Here is an 18,622-nt window from a genome sequence, read left to right as displayed (position 1 = left end):
TTTTGTAATCGCGAGTGGCCAACGTTTGGCATTGGATGGCCTGAGGGAGGCTCTTATGACCCTTCGCTGGTCTCTTTTGTTTACCAAATAGTCACCAGAGACGGCCATTTAGACCAACTTCCATATATTGATTCCTGGGAATCCGTGGTTACAAGAAAACCTTCGCCGTCATGGTTATTGAAATGTAAAATGTCTAGGGATGTACGAAAATTCTGCCACGGATCTCGGGGAGGCCAAATGCCAGCGCATTCGGCCCCCCAAAATTGGTGGCAGAACGGCCCCCCCCGCCCCCCCCGGGACGAGACTTACCTTGGGCGGATCTTCCTGGTGGCGGTGGCTCCGGCAGCGGTTCGGCAGCGGCAGCCGTTCTTCCGACCGGCTGCCACTGCCGCCATTTCCAGTTTAAAAAAAAAAACGTGATAGGCTACGTAAAGATTTACATAGCCTATCACGGCTAGGTTTAAAAAAAAAACCGTGATAGGCTACGTAAATCTTTACGTAGCCTATCACGGCTGACTTTAAAAAACAAAACAAAAAAAACGCGTGTACGCAAATGGCGGTGGCCATGGCCGCCGCCATTTGTGTTCCTTATTTTGGCACGTCTTAGTCTATGTAAACATTTACATAGACTAAGACGGCGAAAATAAGGGAACGCAAATAGCGTAGATGCTACGCTATTTGCGTTCCCTTATTTTCGCCGTCTTAGTCTACGTAAATGTTTACGTAGACTAAGACATGCCAAAATAAGGAACGTAAATGGCGGCGGCCATGGCCGCCGCCATTTCCGTACACGTGTTTTTTGTTTTTTTTTTAAGTCAGCGGTGATAGGCTGCATAAACATTTATGTAGCCTATCACAGCTGACTGCAGGGACGCAAACAGCGGCGGCTACGGCCGCTGCCATTTGCATCCCTGCTAGCCAGAGGCCGGATGTCCGGCTGCTGGCGGAGCCGGCTGGCGGCTCCGCAGAATCGCTGCGGAGCACAGCCAGCCAGCCAGGATTCCGGGGGGGGGGGAGGAACGGAGCGCCTCCCCCCCCGGCGAGGATTCCGGGAGGAGGGACGGAATGCCTCCCCCCCAACCATAAACATAATTCGCAATAGGTAAGTACCTTTCGTACATCCCTAAAAATGTCTCAGTGTAAAATGATGATTGTCCGCAGAGGTCCCCCGAAGGCTGCAGCTTTGGACGGCCTCTGCCCCACATCGGCCCCCATTATTCCCCCGGCACCCGAGGACCTTTTAGCCCCCTGCTTTATATCCCAGCCTCCCACTACCTGTGTCCCAGAAAACTCCGGCCGAGATTGAGGCCGAGAAAAATTTGGGGGAGGGTTTTTGGAAAAAGGAATGTGAAGAGAGGGAGGTGGCCACCGCCAAGGCTCAGTTGGAGTCACTCCGAAGCCACAAATTGGACCTTCCCAAAAACGACCCTGAGGCAGTGCCAAAAACATCTCTCCAGCTCCCTTAAGGGAAGTCCTTGACTGAGAGGGACACACGGCCTATGTGTATGTCCTCTTTACTACCAGCGACCTCTATAATTGGAAACATCAAAATCCTACATTCTCCGAATACCCGGGCCAAATGGCCGGGGTCTTCGAGACTATCACTGACACAAGCCCACTTGGCAAGACATGCAGATTGTCATGCGCACCCTACTGACAGCTGAGGAGCGTAGACTAATAAAAACAAAAGCAAAGGAATGTGGTTTTGAGACGGCTCGTGCACAAGGCAAAGACAAAGATAAAATTAGTGGAACTGAGGCCATCCCCAACACCAGCCCCAGGTGGTCATATGGGACTGATGCGGCACTCAAGCAGCATGCCAGCTATGCTAATTTGATTGTAAAGGGAATGAGGAAGTGTATTAGAAAGACAGTCAACTTATCTTAAGTTGTATGAAGTTAAGCAGACAAAAGAAGAATCCCCAGCGGGATTCTATGAAAGGTTGTGTGAGGTGTGTCGGAAGTATACTGACCTGGATCCTGAGAACCCCAACAATCGGCGGGTTCTTGTGTCCCTTTTTGTTGGCCAGTCTTACAATGACATTAGAAGAAAGTTGCAAAAGGTAGAAGGAGTAATGGGAAAGGGCACTGAAGAGCTTATTGAGATTGCTATGGAAGTCTATGATAGGCGGGAAGAAAAAGAGAAAGTCAAGGGAGCCAAGCTCCTTGCAACGGCCATCCAGGGTGAAGATCCCAGATCCCAAGAAAGGGGCTGTGGGGGACGGGGAGGGTCCTCGCGCAGCGGACCAGGGTGCAGCGAGAGTAATAAAAACACGGGCTGCCATTTAGACAGGAACCAGTGTGCCCGCTGTAAACAGCATGGCCACTGGAAGAACGAATGTCCCCAGAACCAGGCTAATGGTGCGCCCACTGGCCCTGCACAGACACTGGCCCCCCGGCTCCCCTGTTCTATGCTGAAAATCATTCGGAATAGGGGCGTCAGGGTGCCAGGTACCCCATCTTGGCTCAACAATGAGCACACCTGGACCCTGTAGTAGAAATTGAAGTAGGGGGCCAGACCGTGCCTGCCTTAATTGACACTGGGGCCACGCTTAGCCTCGTCCCCTTTGCAAGGGCTCCAGGGGGTCAGCGGGAGTGCGCAGATCCAGGGTGCTGAGGGTCGTACGACCCGCCTCGAAAAGACCCGACTCCTCCTCACTAAAATTGGTGACACCCACCTTACTCATCAGATCGTTTGCAGCCCCACGTGCCCCATAGCCCTCCTGGGAAGAGACATCTTGACAAAATTACAGGCCGAGATAAGCTTTTGCAATGGCCAAATAGAAGTTAGAATTCCTAAACAACAGGAGTCCAACTACCAGATGGCCTTGTTGACTTATATGGTCAGGGCTCCTGAGGGGAGTCATGAGTGGTCGCGATTCCCGGGTGTAGACCCCTCCGCCTGGGCTGAGAACGGAGGATGGGCCCAGGCAAAGACTGCAGCCCCCATTGTTTTTACTCTAAAGCCTGGCCACAGCTCTGTCAAGGTCCACCAGGACCCAATGAAATTGGCTACCTGGAAAGGCCTGAAACCCCTCACTGAGAAATTCAAGGCTTGTGGCTGGCTCCGTGAAGGAACTTCCCCGTACAACACCCCCATTTTGGGGGGACCCAAACTGGGGGGCCCAGATTATAGGCTTGTGCAAGACTTACACCTTATCAACAAATTAATTATAGCTCCCTATCCTGTCGTGCCGAATCCCCACACAATCCTGACCCAGATCCCTCCAAAGAGCACCTGCTTTTCTGTCCTAGACTTGAAGGATGTGTTCTTCTCAATACCCCTCCATGAAATGGCCCAGCCCCTGTTCGCCTTTGAATGGAAAGACCCTGACACCCACCACAAGACCCAGCTAACGTGGACAGTAGTGCCTCAGGGGCTCACATGCGCTCCTGAGATTTTTGGGTCCCAACTGCAAAGAGACCTGGCTGCCTGGAAGGGGGGCCTCAAAAAAGGCCAGGTCTTACAGTATTGTGACGATCTATGGATCGCCGCCGAAACCCCTCAAGACTGTGAACGATATACCCGCGAATTGCTCAATTTGCTGGCCACCTGCGGGTCTGGCAAAAAGGCGCAACTCATAAAAGCAGAAGTCACCTTTTTAGGCTATAAAATCTCAAAAGGCCAGTGCCGCCTTGATCATTGCCGAATACAGGCCATTCAAGACTACCCCTCCCCGAGCTGCCCGTGTGAACTTTGGGCGTTCTTGGGCCTCACCAGATTCTGTCGCTTATGGATTACAGACTATGGTGGCAAGGCTAAGCCACTCTATGAATCCTTGACAAAAGAAGGGGCGCTCGACTGGGCTTGGACCAGGAATATGGAAAAAGCCTTTAAGAGCTTAAATGGTCCCTAACGTCTCCCTCGGCCTTGATGATCCCAAGGCCTTCCAAGGCATTCCACTTCTTTGTGCATGAGCGAAGGGGGGTGGCGGCAGGTGTGCTTTGCCAGGAGTATGGGCCCCCCCTTCGCCCAGTAGGATATTACTCAAGGGTGCTGGACCCCGTTGATTGATCATGGCCCGCCTGTTTGCGAGCTGTTGCGGCCTGCACCCTCCTCGTTCAAGAGGTAGAGAAACTAACCTTAGGAGGAGACATGGAAATGGTTGTTCCCCATGGGGTTCCCCAGATATTAGGCTCAGGAGGGGGAGAGAAATACCTCAACCCCACCCGGCATTCGCGCTATGAGATTGCCCTTCTGCTTGCCCCAAATCTCACCTTCAAGACCTCCACTAAATCCGGCAACCCTCTTGCTGCAGCCAGGCCAGGGAGCCACCCACAACTGCCTAGAGGTCCTCAACGAAGAAACCCTGGCTTGACCAGACCTGCGAGACGTTTCCTGGCCCAACCCCGATGAAGAATTCTACGTTGACGGGTCCAGTTTCATGAAAGATGGGCATCGACACACTGGAGCAGCTGTGGTATCCGGCTCAAACCGCTGGCTATATAAACTCCCAGGCCACCTTTCGGCCCAGGCTGCCAAAATGGTCGCGATGACAGAAGCTTTAAAAATGGCCTCCGGTAAGTGGGCGAACATTTACACCGACTCCAAGTATGTATTTACGACAGTGCACGCACACGGCAAGCTATGGAGAGAGAGAGGTTTCATAACCGCCTCCGGACACAAGGTGGCCCATGGACGTCTGATCACAGCCCTCCTTGAAGCCCTGATGCTGCCCAAGGAATTAGCAGTTGTGCATGTATATGCACATGGACGGGCTGAGGATCCCGCTCAAAAGCGAGGGAATCACCAAGCTGACATCGCAGCCAAAGAAGCTGCCGAGGACGGGATGACCTGGATATGCCTGGCCAAGCCCGCGCCAGTAATAAAGCCCCAATATACTGAGAAAGAAGAGACACAGGCCAAGATCTGGGGAGGGCAAAAGGGGCCAGATGGGTGGTGGGTCCTGCCCCATGGAATCGTGTACACACTTTTAGTAATTTTAAGGCAGATCTTGGAAGACCTGCACAATACCCAGGGCCATATGGGAGCTGGACCCATGGTAGATTTAGCTAGATGCACCATCCTAGGGCCCGCCATGCACGCGGAGGCACAGAGAATACTCACACACTGCCCTGTTTGCCTAAAAATGCACAGCAAAGGAAAACAGCCTCCCGCCCCGATGGGAGGGAGACCGTGGGCCCCACTATCCATTCCAAAGGCTCCAAGTCGACTTTGCTGAGATGCCCCCATGTAAAGGTTTTCAGTACATGCTTGTGTTTGTTGATCAGCTCACTGGATCAAATCTGGTTTTAAACTGGAATTGGACAGGACAGGCCTCCAGACAGGATGGCTTCAAATAGGTGTCAAACAGAGGATAAGCCTCTGTAAAAGAAGACACGTGGCCACCCTAGGAACACAGGAACATAGGAAGCTGCCTTATACAGAGCCAAGCCATTGATCCATCTATCTCAGTATTGTTGATACTGACTGGCAGTGGCTCTCCAGGGTTTCTGGGAGAATTAGTTCTTAGCTGTACATGGAGATACCAGGGATTGAACCAGCGACCTTCTGCATGCAAGCATGTGCTCTTCCTCTGAGTTATGGCCCCTTCCGAAAGGGTGCTGGCTGTCTCCCGAGAGATCTGATATAGGAGCAGCAGTTGTTGTTGTTCAGTCGTTCCGTCGTGTCCGACTCTTCGTGACCCCATGGACCATAGCACACCAGGCCTTCCTGTCCTCCGCTCTCTCCCAGAGTGTGCTCAAGTCCATATTCATTGCATCCATGATGCTATCTAGCCATCTCATCCTCTGCTGTCCCCTTCTCCTTTTGCCTTCAATCTTTCCCAGCATTCAGGGGCTTTTCCAGGGAGTTTTCTCTTCGCAGGAGCAGTAGTGGGCGTTGCCTATCTGTTGGAATGTTTAAGCTGTACCTCCACCTACGCTCAACCTGTATATTTGTAAATAAACTCAAAATGCCAATAAGCCTCCAGTGACCCAAAGGAAACTAAACCTGGGTAAGTGCTTCACCCCTGGAACTTCTCACTGCTTGGAGAAGTTGGATGACTGTAATGAGATAGATAGATAGATAGATAGATAGATGATAGAGAGAGAGAGAGAGAGATCCAGTGTGGTGTAGTGGTAAGAGTGTTGGACTGGGAGTTGGGAGATCCAGGTTCTAGTCGCCACTCAGCCATGGAAGCTCACTGGGTGACTTTGGGCCAGTCACAGGCTCTCAGCCCAACCCACCTCACAGGGTTGTTGTTGTGAGGATAAAATGGAGGAGGAGGAGGACTATGTACGCCGCCTTGGGTTCCTTAAGGAGGAAAAAAGGCAGGATATAAACGTAATAAAATAAATAAATGGAGAGAGAGATCTTAATGAAATAGGGCGGGATACAAATGTTTACATTAAATAAATAAATCCATAGCCATAAATTTTATTTATTTATTTATTGCATTTATACCCCGCCTTTCTCCCTCTCGCAAGGAACTCAAGGCGGCTTACATTATCCTCCTCCTCACCGTTGTATCCTCACAACAACAACCCTGTGAGGTAGGTTGGGCTGAGAGTCTGTGACTGGCCCAAAGTCACCCAGTGAGCTTCCATGGCCAAGTGGGGACTAGAACCCGGATCTCCCGGCTCCCAGTCCGTCACTCTCACCACTACACTACACTAAATGGATTAAAACAGGGTCAGCACAAACTCTCTCGCCTCTGCTGCCCCCCCCACACACCCCACTCTCCAGCAGCATCTCCCAGCCCCCTGCTACATCTCCCTCCACCCCGCTGCATCTTCCCCTCTTTGTTGCATCCCCCCTTACCCTCCCATTGCTGCTGCCACTGGTGCTACTGCAGTACAGGTGATCTCCTGGAATGTCCCCTCCCACAATGGCTGGCTCTGAGGAAGGACCCCTTCATAGCCAGGCATTTGGGCCCAGCTGGCTCTCTGAAGAGCCACGCCAGCCAATGAGGCTCTCTGGCCAATGCGGCTCTACAGCTCTTACGTTGCCAGGTGGGTGGCTGCTCTGAAGCGTCCCACCAGTTTCCCTCTCCTGTTGTGGCCAATGCCATGGTGGGCGAGCAGCTGGCAGGGCTCTCCGGAGCATCCACTGGAGGGGCCAGAGGGAGGGAGTGGCACAGTTCGCTCCTCCTCCTGCTTTACTGCCGGAAGCTGGGGTTTCACCCTGCTTTATGGGACGGACAGCCCTGGACTGAAAGATAAGAAACATAGCTTCTGGAATTTGGGAAGGTCAAATGCTTAAAAGTGGCCCTCGGTCAAGAAAGTTTGCCCATAACTGATCTACAGATATCTTCTGTCAAATACACGAATACCAGCCACGTGTCCTCATTATGTAATTAAGAATGCCCTGGAAACAAGCCCCAGTTGCAAGCTTCTCTGCTTCATAATTATTTTAGAGGGCATTTGAGCCCGGATTCCCAGCGTAGTTCTTAAAAGCTTTTTTTCATAAATATTCCATGGCCTTATCAAGAGTGTAATGTGCTACTGTGACATTAAAGCGGAAGCTGTTTGAAGGGGAGGGATGTCAACAAATTTATCCACCAATAGCGGGATCTTTTGGCACAAAAGCACATTCTTATCTTTACATCCCATAATGAGAAGGCAGTGCCAGAATTTGTTGCCGTAACTCCTCGGGTGGGGAGATGTACAGTTGAGAAGAAGAAAAAGAAGAGAGGGGGGGAGAGAGAGCTGCTCATGTTTTGCTCCCATTTCTTCTGCTTGTCCTGATGGAGGAACGAATTCTGTATTATTATTTTTCCCCTCTGTGGTTTCCTACGCTGCATTAAAGGAAACTTCTTTTCGCATGATGTCAGACTGTGAGGGAATAGCTGTGGGTAAGTGTTGAATTTATATTTACCACAGTGTCCTGAACTCTAGTTCACATTCTCAGCTTGCAAAGGCAATGCAGAAGAAACCGGCATGGTTTTTTGGAAGCTAACGTTCAGCTCTGTCACTTGGGGCAGGCAGAGCAAGACGCAGAGTTTTAACTGGATTTCCCCCTCCAAAAACTATTTAAGTCCTGAAACATTCTTGTATAGCCATTGCTGGACATATACTGTAGATGCTACATGTCTATATTTGTCTTTATGTATAGCTTTGAATAATATGTGTACTTGGTTGAAAAAAAAAAGATAACCGCTCCTGGGCTGAGGGTTCTGAGCAAATAATGATGATGATAATGGTGGTGGTGGTGGTGATAATGATGGATGATAAAGGATAGTGTGTGGCAAAATGGTGAGAGCATACAAGGTGGCTAATTTGGTAGAAATGGTAGTGTCCAAATGTGTCCTTTGGAAAAGGACAATCTTGGACAGGGATGCCTGGGAATGAGACCAGAAATAAGCATCCTGTTGTAACCTACTTGTATCACTTCCTAACTGCAAAAGGACTGCAGAAAAGGAGGCAGAAAGTAATAAACATTGATTTGTTGCTGAAAGAAAGGCATAAGTGCTCTTCAGTTTGGAAATGGATTCCTGCCATAGCATACCTAAGCACGTTCCTTTACCACACAAATGGCTGTGCTGTCCTCAGCAGCATAAGGGATGGAGCTATTTGGTGGGAATAGGTGTCCACGCACTACTAAACCTCCTGGTAAAAGTACTGCACTGCATCCGCTCCTGGAAGAGAAATGCTTCAAAGGAACCCAGATCAATTCTATGCCAAGTCATTCCATTTCTTTAACAAAATGATACAAAACAGCTGATTTAAAAGTACTCTAGGTCTGACAGTTCAAATATTTATCCCTTCTCATGAGAGGTAGTTTAGAGCAGTTGCAGAACCATTTTGTTTCATGGGCACAGGATGGAGCAATGCCCATTTTGGCATTCTGGAATACAAATTTGGGAGGCTGAGAAAGAGTGACTCACCCAAGGGCAACTTTCCCTAACCTGCTGCGTTTTCAGATGTGTTGGGACTATAGCTCCCATTGTCCCTGGCCACAGTGTAACATGGCCACAGTGATGATGGGAGTTGTCAGTGGCGTAGCTAGGTAATTTTAGACTCCGGACTTCGTGGTTGTATGGGCCTCACCTTTAGATAGCTATCAGTGTTCTTGTTGTTTGTTTGTTTGTTTCATTTCTATACCACCCAATAGCTGAAGTTCTTTCTCCAGGAGGTTCACAACAATTACTTCAGTTGTAAGGCATACCGATAACATTTCTCTTCTCTTTGCAATGGCCATTCCGTGCTTTACAACTGCTTCTACATTCCTTTTATGATAGAACAGCAACTGTTTGTCCATCCTGATTATTGCTGAAAGCCACCTTGGGAGGGCTTCTGCCCTGAAAGGCGGCCAAGAAATATTTTAAATAAATAATAAATAAATACAATTAAGAAAAAATAACCTGAGCATGTGCAGTTTTGCATTTTAAGCTCGCTTAAACCATAGCACCATCTTGACTACAGGAATAAAATGGATCTTGCTTCTTCTGCTCTGATGGCCTCATCACCTGCCGCTCTCTTGGTGCTCATTCCCCGCCCCCCGCCCCCGGTTGTGAGGCCTGGACTTTGGTCCTAAGGTCCAGCCCAGTGTAGTTGGACTACACTGGGAGCTGTAGTCCTACACAACTGGAGGGAACCAGGGCAAGAAAGACTGCCCTAGGCCATGGCTTAGTAGAGATTTGAATAAAGATCTGCAAGACCTTTTATCCACAAAACCATACGCTATGTTTCTGTTTTCTTCTGTCACTAATTCCTGGCTAAGGTTTTACATATTCTCTGGAAAGTTGCATTCAAATGAACAGGACAAATAAGCACAATAATAAGCAAAAACCATTGAAGACTGGTGTAAATTCATAGAGGTATTCTTACTGTATAATACTTCGCTTCTTCACACAATCTTTAGTAGCTGAGCAAATGGCTCAAGAGGACTCATTTCAATGAACTGAAACCAGAGTTCTTACAGCCAGTATTTAGGGAGGTTTCAAAAACTACAGCCTGTGCTTAACTCAGTTTGTGTGTGTGCGTGTGAGACGTTTTCTGATTTTGGAGGGGAAAATGGACAAAACTGTACCTCTTTATTTTAATCTGTGTGCTCTGTGCTTTAATGTGGTACCTCATTCATTACTCTACAACTATAAGTGGCCTAGCAGATGATCAAAAGCTGACTGTCTTTGTAAATAGATATATTGATACAGAAATGGATCTAATCTGAGCAGTTTATTTTGTGCTCAGAAGTTGTGCAATGCACAACACTCCTGGTTCTATCTTATATGTACTAAATGTCAGCAGTCCTGTGCATTAGAAAGGCAGAGGAAAGGAGAAGGGGATATTTTTGTTTGCTTTATCAAAAGGCATGCTGTGTCGCTAGTAACCAGAGCAGAGTGCTTCGCCAGCAGAACTGGCCTCAGTTTAGAAGCGAGATCCATGTTTGCTTGTTAAGCACCGTGATGAGTCATATCAGGGAAGTGGGAGAGGCCAGGAAGGTGGAGTTCAGATGACAGAGCCAATATTTAGTGCACGCTCCATATGAATGAAACTGCTGCAATGGCTACTTATATGTTCTGTTTCCCTTTGCAAAAGGAAAAGCGTTGGGATATCATTTCTTGCAGACAGTTGTTGATCTGAATGTAAATGTCTGACGTAATGTGGGCATAACTGCATCACAAACTAGTTTAACCACTGACAATTCCACTTATGCCAATGGACGTTTGCCTCCTAGGACTAATACCAAGCTTTGGGTAGGGGGATTTTTATCAGTTAAACCCCCTCTTCTCATGAGCCATAGTCCTCATCCTGGTACCCCCATGGCAGCTTTAAAAAAAAAATAATCAGTGCATTAATTACTTTCACGTAATTAACATGCGTGTGGTACCTGATGTATAGCTTTTAACATCTATGCAAGGTCAGCATATTTTTTGATATGCCTTAATTTCTGATATTCTTCCAGCATAACTAGTATTTTGTTTAACAGTTGTCTGTTTGCTCATCTGTGACTCAGTTTTCTTGCAAACTACAAGGTGAGATGTTTGAACCACATTACGCTTGATATAACACAGAAGAGAGATAGGCAGTAGGATAGAATGGGATCTGAATTAAGTGGGAAGGGTGTGCCTAGATTTACTTTAGCTAAAATCATATTTGTGAGTTCCCAAGAAGACTTATCCAACTGGGCACTGGAGCTTGGGCTCTGAATGAAGTGTGCTTGGCCTATTCTCTCTCTCTCCCTCCCGCTCTCTCATGGGTATTATAAAGTCGCTCCAGAATAGTTCTAAAAGCAACTTTGTACGTACTTGGAGAGAGCAAACCTATGGCCTAGGGGACCATAGGATAGTTCAGATTCCTGAATCTGAGGTTGGAGTCAGTGCTCCAACCTCAGACCCAGGAGTCCAAGCTCCCTGCCCCCTCCCCCTTGCAGCCAGCGCGGAGAGAAACACGCAAAAGCGTGGCCATGCAAAAGTGACCTTGGAGAGAAGGGAAAGGGGGTGGTTCTGTGGAGATGGAGGGGACTGGGGAAGCAGAGATACAAGTGGAGATCCCCAGCCCTCCCCAGCCTCTTTCCCTCCCCCTCCACAGAGCCCTAGCTAGATGGGCAAAAATGCGTATCTAGCAAAAATGCAGAGCGGGAGAAGCGCAGAGGCAAAGACGCTTCTGAGCGCCTCCTGCTCTGCATAGGATACCTGTCATTCTCCTAGTTGGGAGGCTAGGAGACATTTGGATAGGATTGCGTTCCGAGGCTGCTAACCTGGACCCACTTACCTGGGAGTAAGTCCCATTGAACTCAACAGAATGTACTTCTTAGTAGACATACATAGGATTGCACTGTAAAAGAAAAGAAAAATGTTGATACGATACAGAGGAGAGGCAAACTTCCTTTGTTTTCAATTTTGTTGTTGTTCAGTCGTTAAGACGTGTCCGACTCTTCATGACCCCATGGACCATAGCATGCCAGGCCTTCCTGTCCTCCACTCTCTCCCGGAGTGTGCTCAAGTCCATATTCATTGCATCGGTGATGCTATCTAGCCATCTCATCCTCTGCCATCCCCTTCTCCTTTTGCCTTCAATCTTTCCCAGCATCAGGGTCTTTTCCAGGGAGTTTTCTCTTTGCATTTGGTGGCCAAAATATTTGAGCTTCAGCTTCGGTATCTGTCCTTCCAATGAGCACTTAGGGTTGATTTCCTTTAGGATTGACTGATTGGACCTCCTTGCAGTCCAGGGAACTCCAGCACCACAGTTCGAAAGCATCAATTCTTCAGCGCTCAGCCTTCCTTATAGTCCAGCTCTCACAGCCATACATTGCTACTGGGAAAACCATAGCTTTGATTATAAGAATCTTTGTCGGCGGTGATGATGTCTCTGCTTCTTACTATGCTGTCTAGGTTTGCCATAGCTTTTCTCCCAAAGAGCAAGTGTCTTTTAATTTCATGGCTACAGTCACTGTCTGCGGTGATCTTGGAGCCCAAGAAAATAAAATCTGTCACTGCTTGCATTTCTTCCCCTTCTATATGCCAGGAAGTGATGGGGCCAGATGCCATGATCTTAGTTTTGTTAATGTTGAGTTTCAAACCAGCTTTTGCACTCTCCACTTTCACCCTCAACAAGAGGCTCTTTAGATCCTCTTCGCTTTCTGCCATTAGGGTGGTATCGTCTGCGTATCTGAGGTTGTTGATAATTCTTTCGGCAATCTTAATTCCGACCTGTGACTCATCCAACCCGGCGTTTCTCATGATGTACTCTGCATATAAATTAAATAAGCAGGGCGACAACATACAGCCTTGTCGTTCTCCTTTCCCAATTTTCAGTCAGTCGGTTGTTCCATGTCCGGTTCTTACTGTTGCTTCTTGTCCCTCGTACAGGTTTCTCAGGAGACAGGTAAGGTGGTCTGGTACTCCCATCTCTTTAAGAATTTGCCACAGTTTGTTGTGATCCACACAATCAAAGGCTTTAGCGTAGTCAATGAAGCAGAAATAGACGTTTTTCTGGAATTCTCTTGCTTTCTCCATGATGCAGCGAATGTTGGCGATTTGATCTCTAGTTCCTATGCCTCTTTGAAACCCAGCTTGTACTTCCGGTAGTTCTCAGTTCACATGCTGCTGAAGCCTAGCTTGTAGGATTTTGAGCATAACTTTGCTGGCATGTGAAATGAGCGCAATTGTACGGTAGTTTGAACACTCTTTGGCATTGCCCTTCTTTGGAATTGGAATGTAAACTGACCTTTTCCAGTCTTGTGGCCACTGTTCAGTGTTCCAAATTTGTTGGCATATTGAGTCCAGCACTTTTGTTTTCAATACCATATTGGAAATCAGCGTCTTTCTGTATAAAAGAGATGATGGGTTACAAATTATCTCTGGATCTGTTATTGGTATTATTCTGTTGTTTTGAAAACATACCAGAAGATTTGGAAATGTTTGATCCATCATTTCACAGTGGCTAATACCACTTTCCGTGACAGAGTGATAAATAAGCATTCAGAATATGATGTAGATGGTGAATTTGATTAATATTCTTCAAGAAAGAAGGCAAGCAAATAATGCCAATGTGGTGTAGCGGCTAGAGTGCTGGACTGGGAGCTGGGAGATCTGGGTTCCAATCCCTACTCAGCCATGGAAGTTCACTGGGTGACTTTGGGCCAGTCACAGACTCTCAGCCCAACCTACCTCACAGGGTTGTTGCTGTGAGGATAAAATGGAGAGGAGAAGGATTGTGTATGCCACCTTGGGTTCCTTGTAAGAGCAGAAAAGGCAGGATATAAACGCAATAAATAAATAAGCAAAAAATGGTCTGATGGAATGCAACAACAAACTTATTGTTACCTGAATGAGCTGCAGCAAGCTCCCCCACCCCGATATGAAGGGAGGAAATCAGAAACTTATATTTGCAATTTCCAACAAATCAATTTGCTGTTTTGTCCAAAAGCGGCAAACTATAGTTTGTGCAAACCATTGATCACAAATCAGTATACCAACCCAATACAAAATAAAGAAAAAGTGGAGGAGGAGAGTGCTGAAATTACAACCATAATAATAACTATGTGAAAATGTATGAAATCTCTGGATTTTAAAAAAAGCAGAGTTTGAGTATGTATCCACTTTTATTTATTTATTTATTTATTTCTATACCATCCAATAGCCGAAGCTCTCTGGGCGGTTCACAAAATTAAAACCAAACAACACACAATAAAACAATTTGAAATATATAGAACATTAAAACCACAATATAACAATACAACCACAATAAAACCTAGCAGCAGTGCAGGAATTTAAAATACAGATTTCAAACAGCAAAGATAAAAATTTAGAAAGCTAAAATGCCTGGGAAAATAAAAAGGTCTTCACCTGGCGCCGAAAGGAATACAATGTAGGCGCCAGGCGAACCTCACTAGGGAGCTCATTCCAGAGCCGGGGTGCCACAGCAGAAAAAGCCCTCCTCCTTGTAGCCACCCGCCTCACTTCCTTTGGCAGGGGCTCACGGAGAAGGGCCGCTGATGATGATCTTAAGGTCTGGGCAGGCACATATGGGAGGAGGCGATCCTTCAGGTAACCTGGCCCCAAGCCGTTAAGGGCTTTGAATGTTAACACCAGCACTTTGAATCGGGCCCGGAAATGGACTGGCAGCCAGTGCAGCTGGAAAAGTACTGGCGTAATATGAGCTCGCAGGCCAGTCCCTGTTAACAATCTTGCTGCACTATTTTGGACCAGCTGAAGTTTCCGGACCGTTTTCAAAGGCAGCCCCACATATAACGCATTGCAGTAATCCAGATGAGAAGTTATCAGAGCATGGATAACTGTAGCTAGGCTATCTCTGTCCAGATAAGGGCGTAGTTGGTATACCAGCCTAAGCTGATAAAAAGTGCTCCGTGCCACTGAGTTCACCTATGCCTCAAGTGACAGTTCTGGATCCAAGAGCACCCCCAAACTACGAACCTGATCCTTTAGGGGGAGTGCAACCCCCTCCAGAACAGGTTGAATATCACCTAGCCGGGCAGACAAACCACCCACTAACAGTACCTCCGTCTTGTCTGGATTGAGTTTCAGTTTATTAGCCCTCATCCAGTCCATTACCGTGCCCAGGCACTGATTCAGAACAGCCACTGCCTCACCTGGGTTTGATGAGAAAGAGAGGTAGAGCTGGGTGTCATCTGCATATTGATGGTACCTCAGCCCACACCTCCGGATAACCTCCCCCAGCGGTTTCATGTGGATGTTAAACAGCATGGGGGAGCCCTGTGGAACCCCATGGCACAATTGCCATGGCACAGAGCAATAATCCCCCAGCACCACCTTCTGGAATCGGCCATCCAAGTAGGAGCGGAACCACTGTAGTGCACTTTTGACTGCTTCTGGTCTCATGAGAAGTGGCCCTCAACACAAGTGGGCTGAGTAGGGCAATATCTGGATTTTGACAGGCGTCAAATAATCTGCTTGCAGAATGTTGGTGTCCTGGTTGCAGAATTAGGGTGTTCAGTTTCAGAGCATTGTTTGTAAGTTGAAGAGTTTGTATGTGTTTATATAGATGGGACTGCATAGAAACCCTTCATAATAAAGAGCTTGATGGTGTCTAGCTGCAGTGCAAAATTAAACATTATTGCAACAACATCTTTGCAGTATATATGATAATACATTCTTCGAACTGAAGTTTGTAGTTGGAATAAGCAAACACCATAATTTCTGTGCTGTTTGCAGCCTACACAAGAATGCAGTCTGAACAGCTGCATAATTGTTCTTGTCAAATGGGGGTGGGAAGGGAATGAAGGCAGGACTGGAGTGCTGCTGTCTATGACCTCCCCTTGAGTTTCAGCAGCTAGACATAAATTGGCCAATATTTCTTTTCCATAAGAAGCCTTAATTATATACAGTTCTTTAGATCTTAGCAGTCAACTTCTCCAGTGGAAAACATTGACTTGTCCTCCTTCATTTGAATGTAAAATTAAATGTGTGTTGGAGATGAGAGGACAAGAACACAAAAGAAGGGGGCGGCAGAGAAATGCACCCTGGGATTTTTAAACAAGCACAGCCAGAAGAGGGGCCACCAGGGAAGGTGTTTATGTGTGCGTGCGTGTGTGCGTGTACACTATATATATAAAATGCCCTGTTCAGGGGCTGAGTAGAGGGCCAGGGCTGTCATCTCTGGGTGTGCTGGAACTACCCACCTCAGTTCAGACCTTGCTGTGTTGAATCAGCAAGGTCTGAAATGGAGCTCTACTTCTGTTCGCTTGGATGCAAGTAGAACTCTCCATGCAATTGGGAACCCTGATTAGGCAGGGTCTGTGATTGTGTGCACCGTATGGATGTCAGAGAATTTCTCCACGAATCTCGGGGAGGCCGAATGCCAGCGCATTCGACCCCCGAAATTGGTGGAGAAACGGTCTGCCACCCCCCCGCCACCCCCCCCGGGACGGGACTCACCTTTGGCGAATGTCCCTGGCGGCGGCAGCTCCGGCGGCGGTTGGGCGGTTGGGCGGTGGTGCGGTGGTGCGGCGGCCGGTCTTCCAACCGGCTGCCACCGCCGCCATTTCCAAGTAAAAAAAACAAAAACGGGATAGGCTACATAAATGTTTACGTAGCCTATCACGGCTGAGTGGGGGGGGAAAAAAACCTTTACGTAGCCTATCACGGCTATATTTTTAAAAAACACTGTGATAGGCTACGTAAATGTTTACGTAGCCTATCACAGCTGAGTGGGGGGGGGAAAAACCGCGTGTACGCAAATGCCGGCGCCCATGGGCGCCGCCATTTGCATTCCTTATTTTGGCACGTGTAGTCTATGTAAACATTTACGTAGACTACGGCGAAAATAAGGGGAATGCAAATAGTGTTCCCCTTATTTTCACCGTAGTCTACATAAATGTTTACGTAGATTACACGTGCCAAAATAAGGAACGCAAATGGCGGCGCCCATGGGCGCCGCCATTTGCATACGCGCGGTTTTTTTCCCCCCCAACTCAGCCGTGATAGGCTACGTAAACATTTATGTAGCCTATCACGGCTGACTGCAGGGATGCAAACGGCGGCAGCTACGGCTGCCGCCATTTGCATCCTGGCAGAACTGGAGGATTCGCGGCTGGAGGGATGGGGCGCCTCCCCCCTGGCCAGAATTTCGGGGGGGAGGGATGGGGCGCCTCCCTCCCCTGGCCAGAATTTCGGGGGGAGAGACGGAGCGCCTCCCCCCTACCGCGAATCAAGCTTCGGGATCAGGTAAGGGACTTTCGTATATCCCTAGTGCACCGTCCTACTCCTGTCCAAGCAAACTCAAATAGAACCGCCTTTCAGACTTTGCTGAGTCAACATGGGAAGGTCTGAACTGAGGTGGGCGGGGTTGGCATGCCTGGAGCTGTAGGGGGTGGGGCCAGTCCTGACTCTACTCACTTTAAGCCCTCATGTGTTCAGGCAAATGCTTGAATGAGGCTACAGGCTCTGAAAGATCAGACTTATAGTCTGGGGGTACTACTGGATCCAACTTTGTCACTGGAGGCCCAAGTGGCCATGGCAGCTCGGAGTGCCTACTGTCAGCTTGGACTGGTACAATAGCTATGGCCTCTCCTTGATAGGGACAACTTGGTCACAGTGCTACAGGCACCATAACTTAAAAGACTCTCTTGTAGCCACCTGTCTAGCTTCCTTTGGTGGGGGCACCTGGAGGAGGGTCTCCCGAGATGACTTAAGGGTCTAAGCAGGTACATATGGGAGGAGATGTTCCCTTAGATACTCTGGTCCCAATACATTTAGGGCTTTAAAGGTCAACAACTATACTTTGAATTTGGCTCATAAATGGACTGGAAGCCAGTGCAACTGACCAAGCACTGGCATCAGATGATCATATCAGACAGTACCAGCTAGTAACCTAGCAGTTCTGTTTTGGACTAACTGAAGTTTCTGAACCAACTTCAAAGGTAGGCCCACATAGAACACATTGCAATAATCCAACAAACAGGTAGTTGTATGGATAAGACCTCTTGCCAGGAACATAAATATGAAGAAACCCTGTAGGGAGAGCTAATTATTTGTTTACTATTCATGCAAATACTATCTGGCCTGGAGAGAGGGGGAAATCTATGGAGGGAGGAATCCCACCATTGGCACCATCCATGTGGTTCCATTACACACATTCCTGGAGTAGTGTGGCAACAGTTCCCATACAACTTTAGGGATTTGGCCCCTGTGTGTGTCCAGAACAAAGGGCTCATAGTTCAATGTTAGACTACATGCTTTGCATGCAGAAGGTCCCTAGCAAGACTAGGTGAGACCTCTCTCTGCCTGAGATTTTAGGGCAGAGATGTGCAAATCCGTCAATTTCAGTTCTGTTCAGTTTCTCATTTTGCTGACCTTAAGTTTGTTTCTGCCTGATTCTGCATCAATGTACACATTTTATGTCATAATGTCTGCATGAAAACGTTCTTGCGTGCACTTCTCCTAATATAAGCATTGTGCGGATGCTTTGCTAACGTATGCATTTTTGCAAGCTATTTTCTCCATAATGATGCATTTCTGTGCATTATTTTCACTATTGGGTGCATTTTGGTGCACACTTTCCCCTGATGTGTGCATTTTTCTGTACTTTTATTTTAGTGGAAAACTGTAGCACTAAATCCAAGAAAGTGTGGATTTTGGTGTGCAATTCTATTTCGGTTCAGTCATTCATTCAGCAGGTGTGAATTGGGTAAATTTGTATAAGAAATTGGATGGAATTAATTTCTCCCCCATCCCTACTTTAGAAAGCCAATGTCG

General features: G+C 47.7%; 1 protein-coding gene across 3 annotated transcripts in view; it reads left to right on the top strand.

Annotated features, from left to right (window-relative positions):
- The first annotated feature begins 7,567 nt into the window (after nt 1–7,567).
- Nucleotides 7,568–18,622, top strand: part of EML1 (EMAP like 1) — a 213,462-nt gene continuing 202,407 nt past the window's right edge. The window contains exon 1 of one of the 3 annotated variants that reach the window (XM_084838920.1): nt 7,568–7,795. In XM_084838920.1, coding sequence (XP_084695046.1) covers nt 7,765–7,795 — 31 coding nt within the window. In that variant the 5' untranslated portion in view covers nt 7,568–7,764. The remainder of the gene's footprint in view (nt 7,796–18,622) is intronic. The other 2 variants (XM_084838987.1, XM_084838943.1) reach the window with 2 other exon arrangements.

Source organism: Heloderma suspectum, chromosome 1 (genome assembly GCF_057233095.1).
Source record: "Heloderma suspectum isolate Gila_16-S chromosome 1, 16-S_ref, whole genome shotgun sequence".
NCBI lineage: Eukaryota > Metazoa > Chordata > Lepidosauria > Squamata > Helodermatidae > Heloderma > Heloderma suspectum.
Note: the sequence above shows the minus strand (reverse complement) of the source record. Positions and strands in the feature narration are given on the sequence as shown.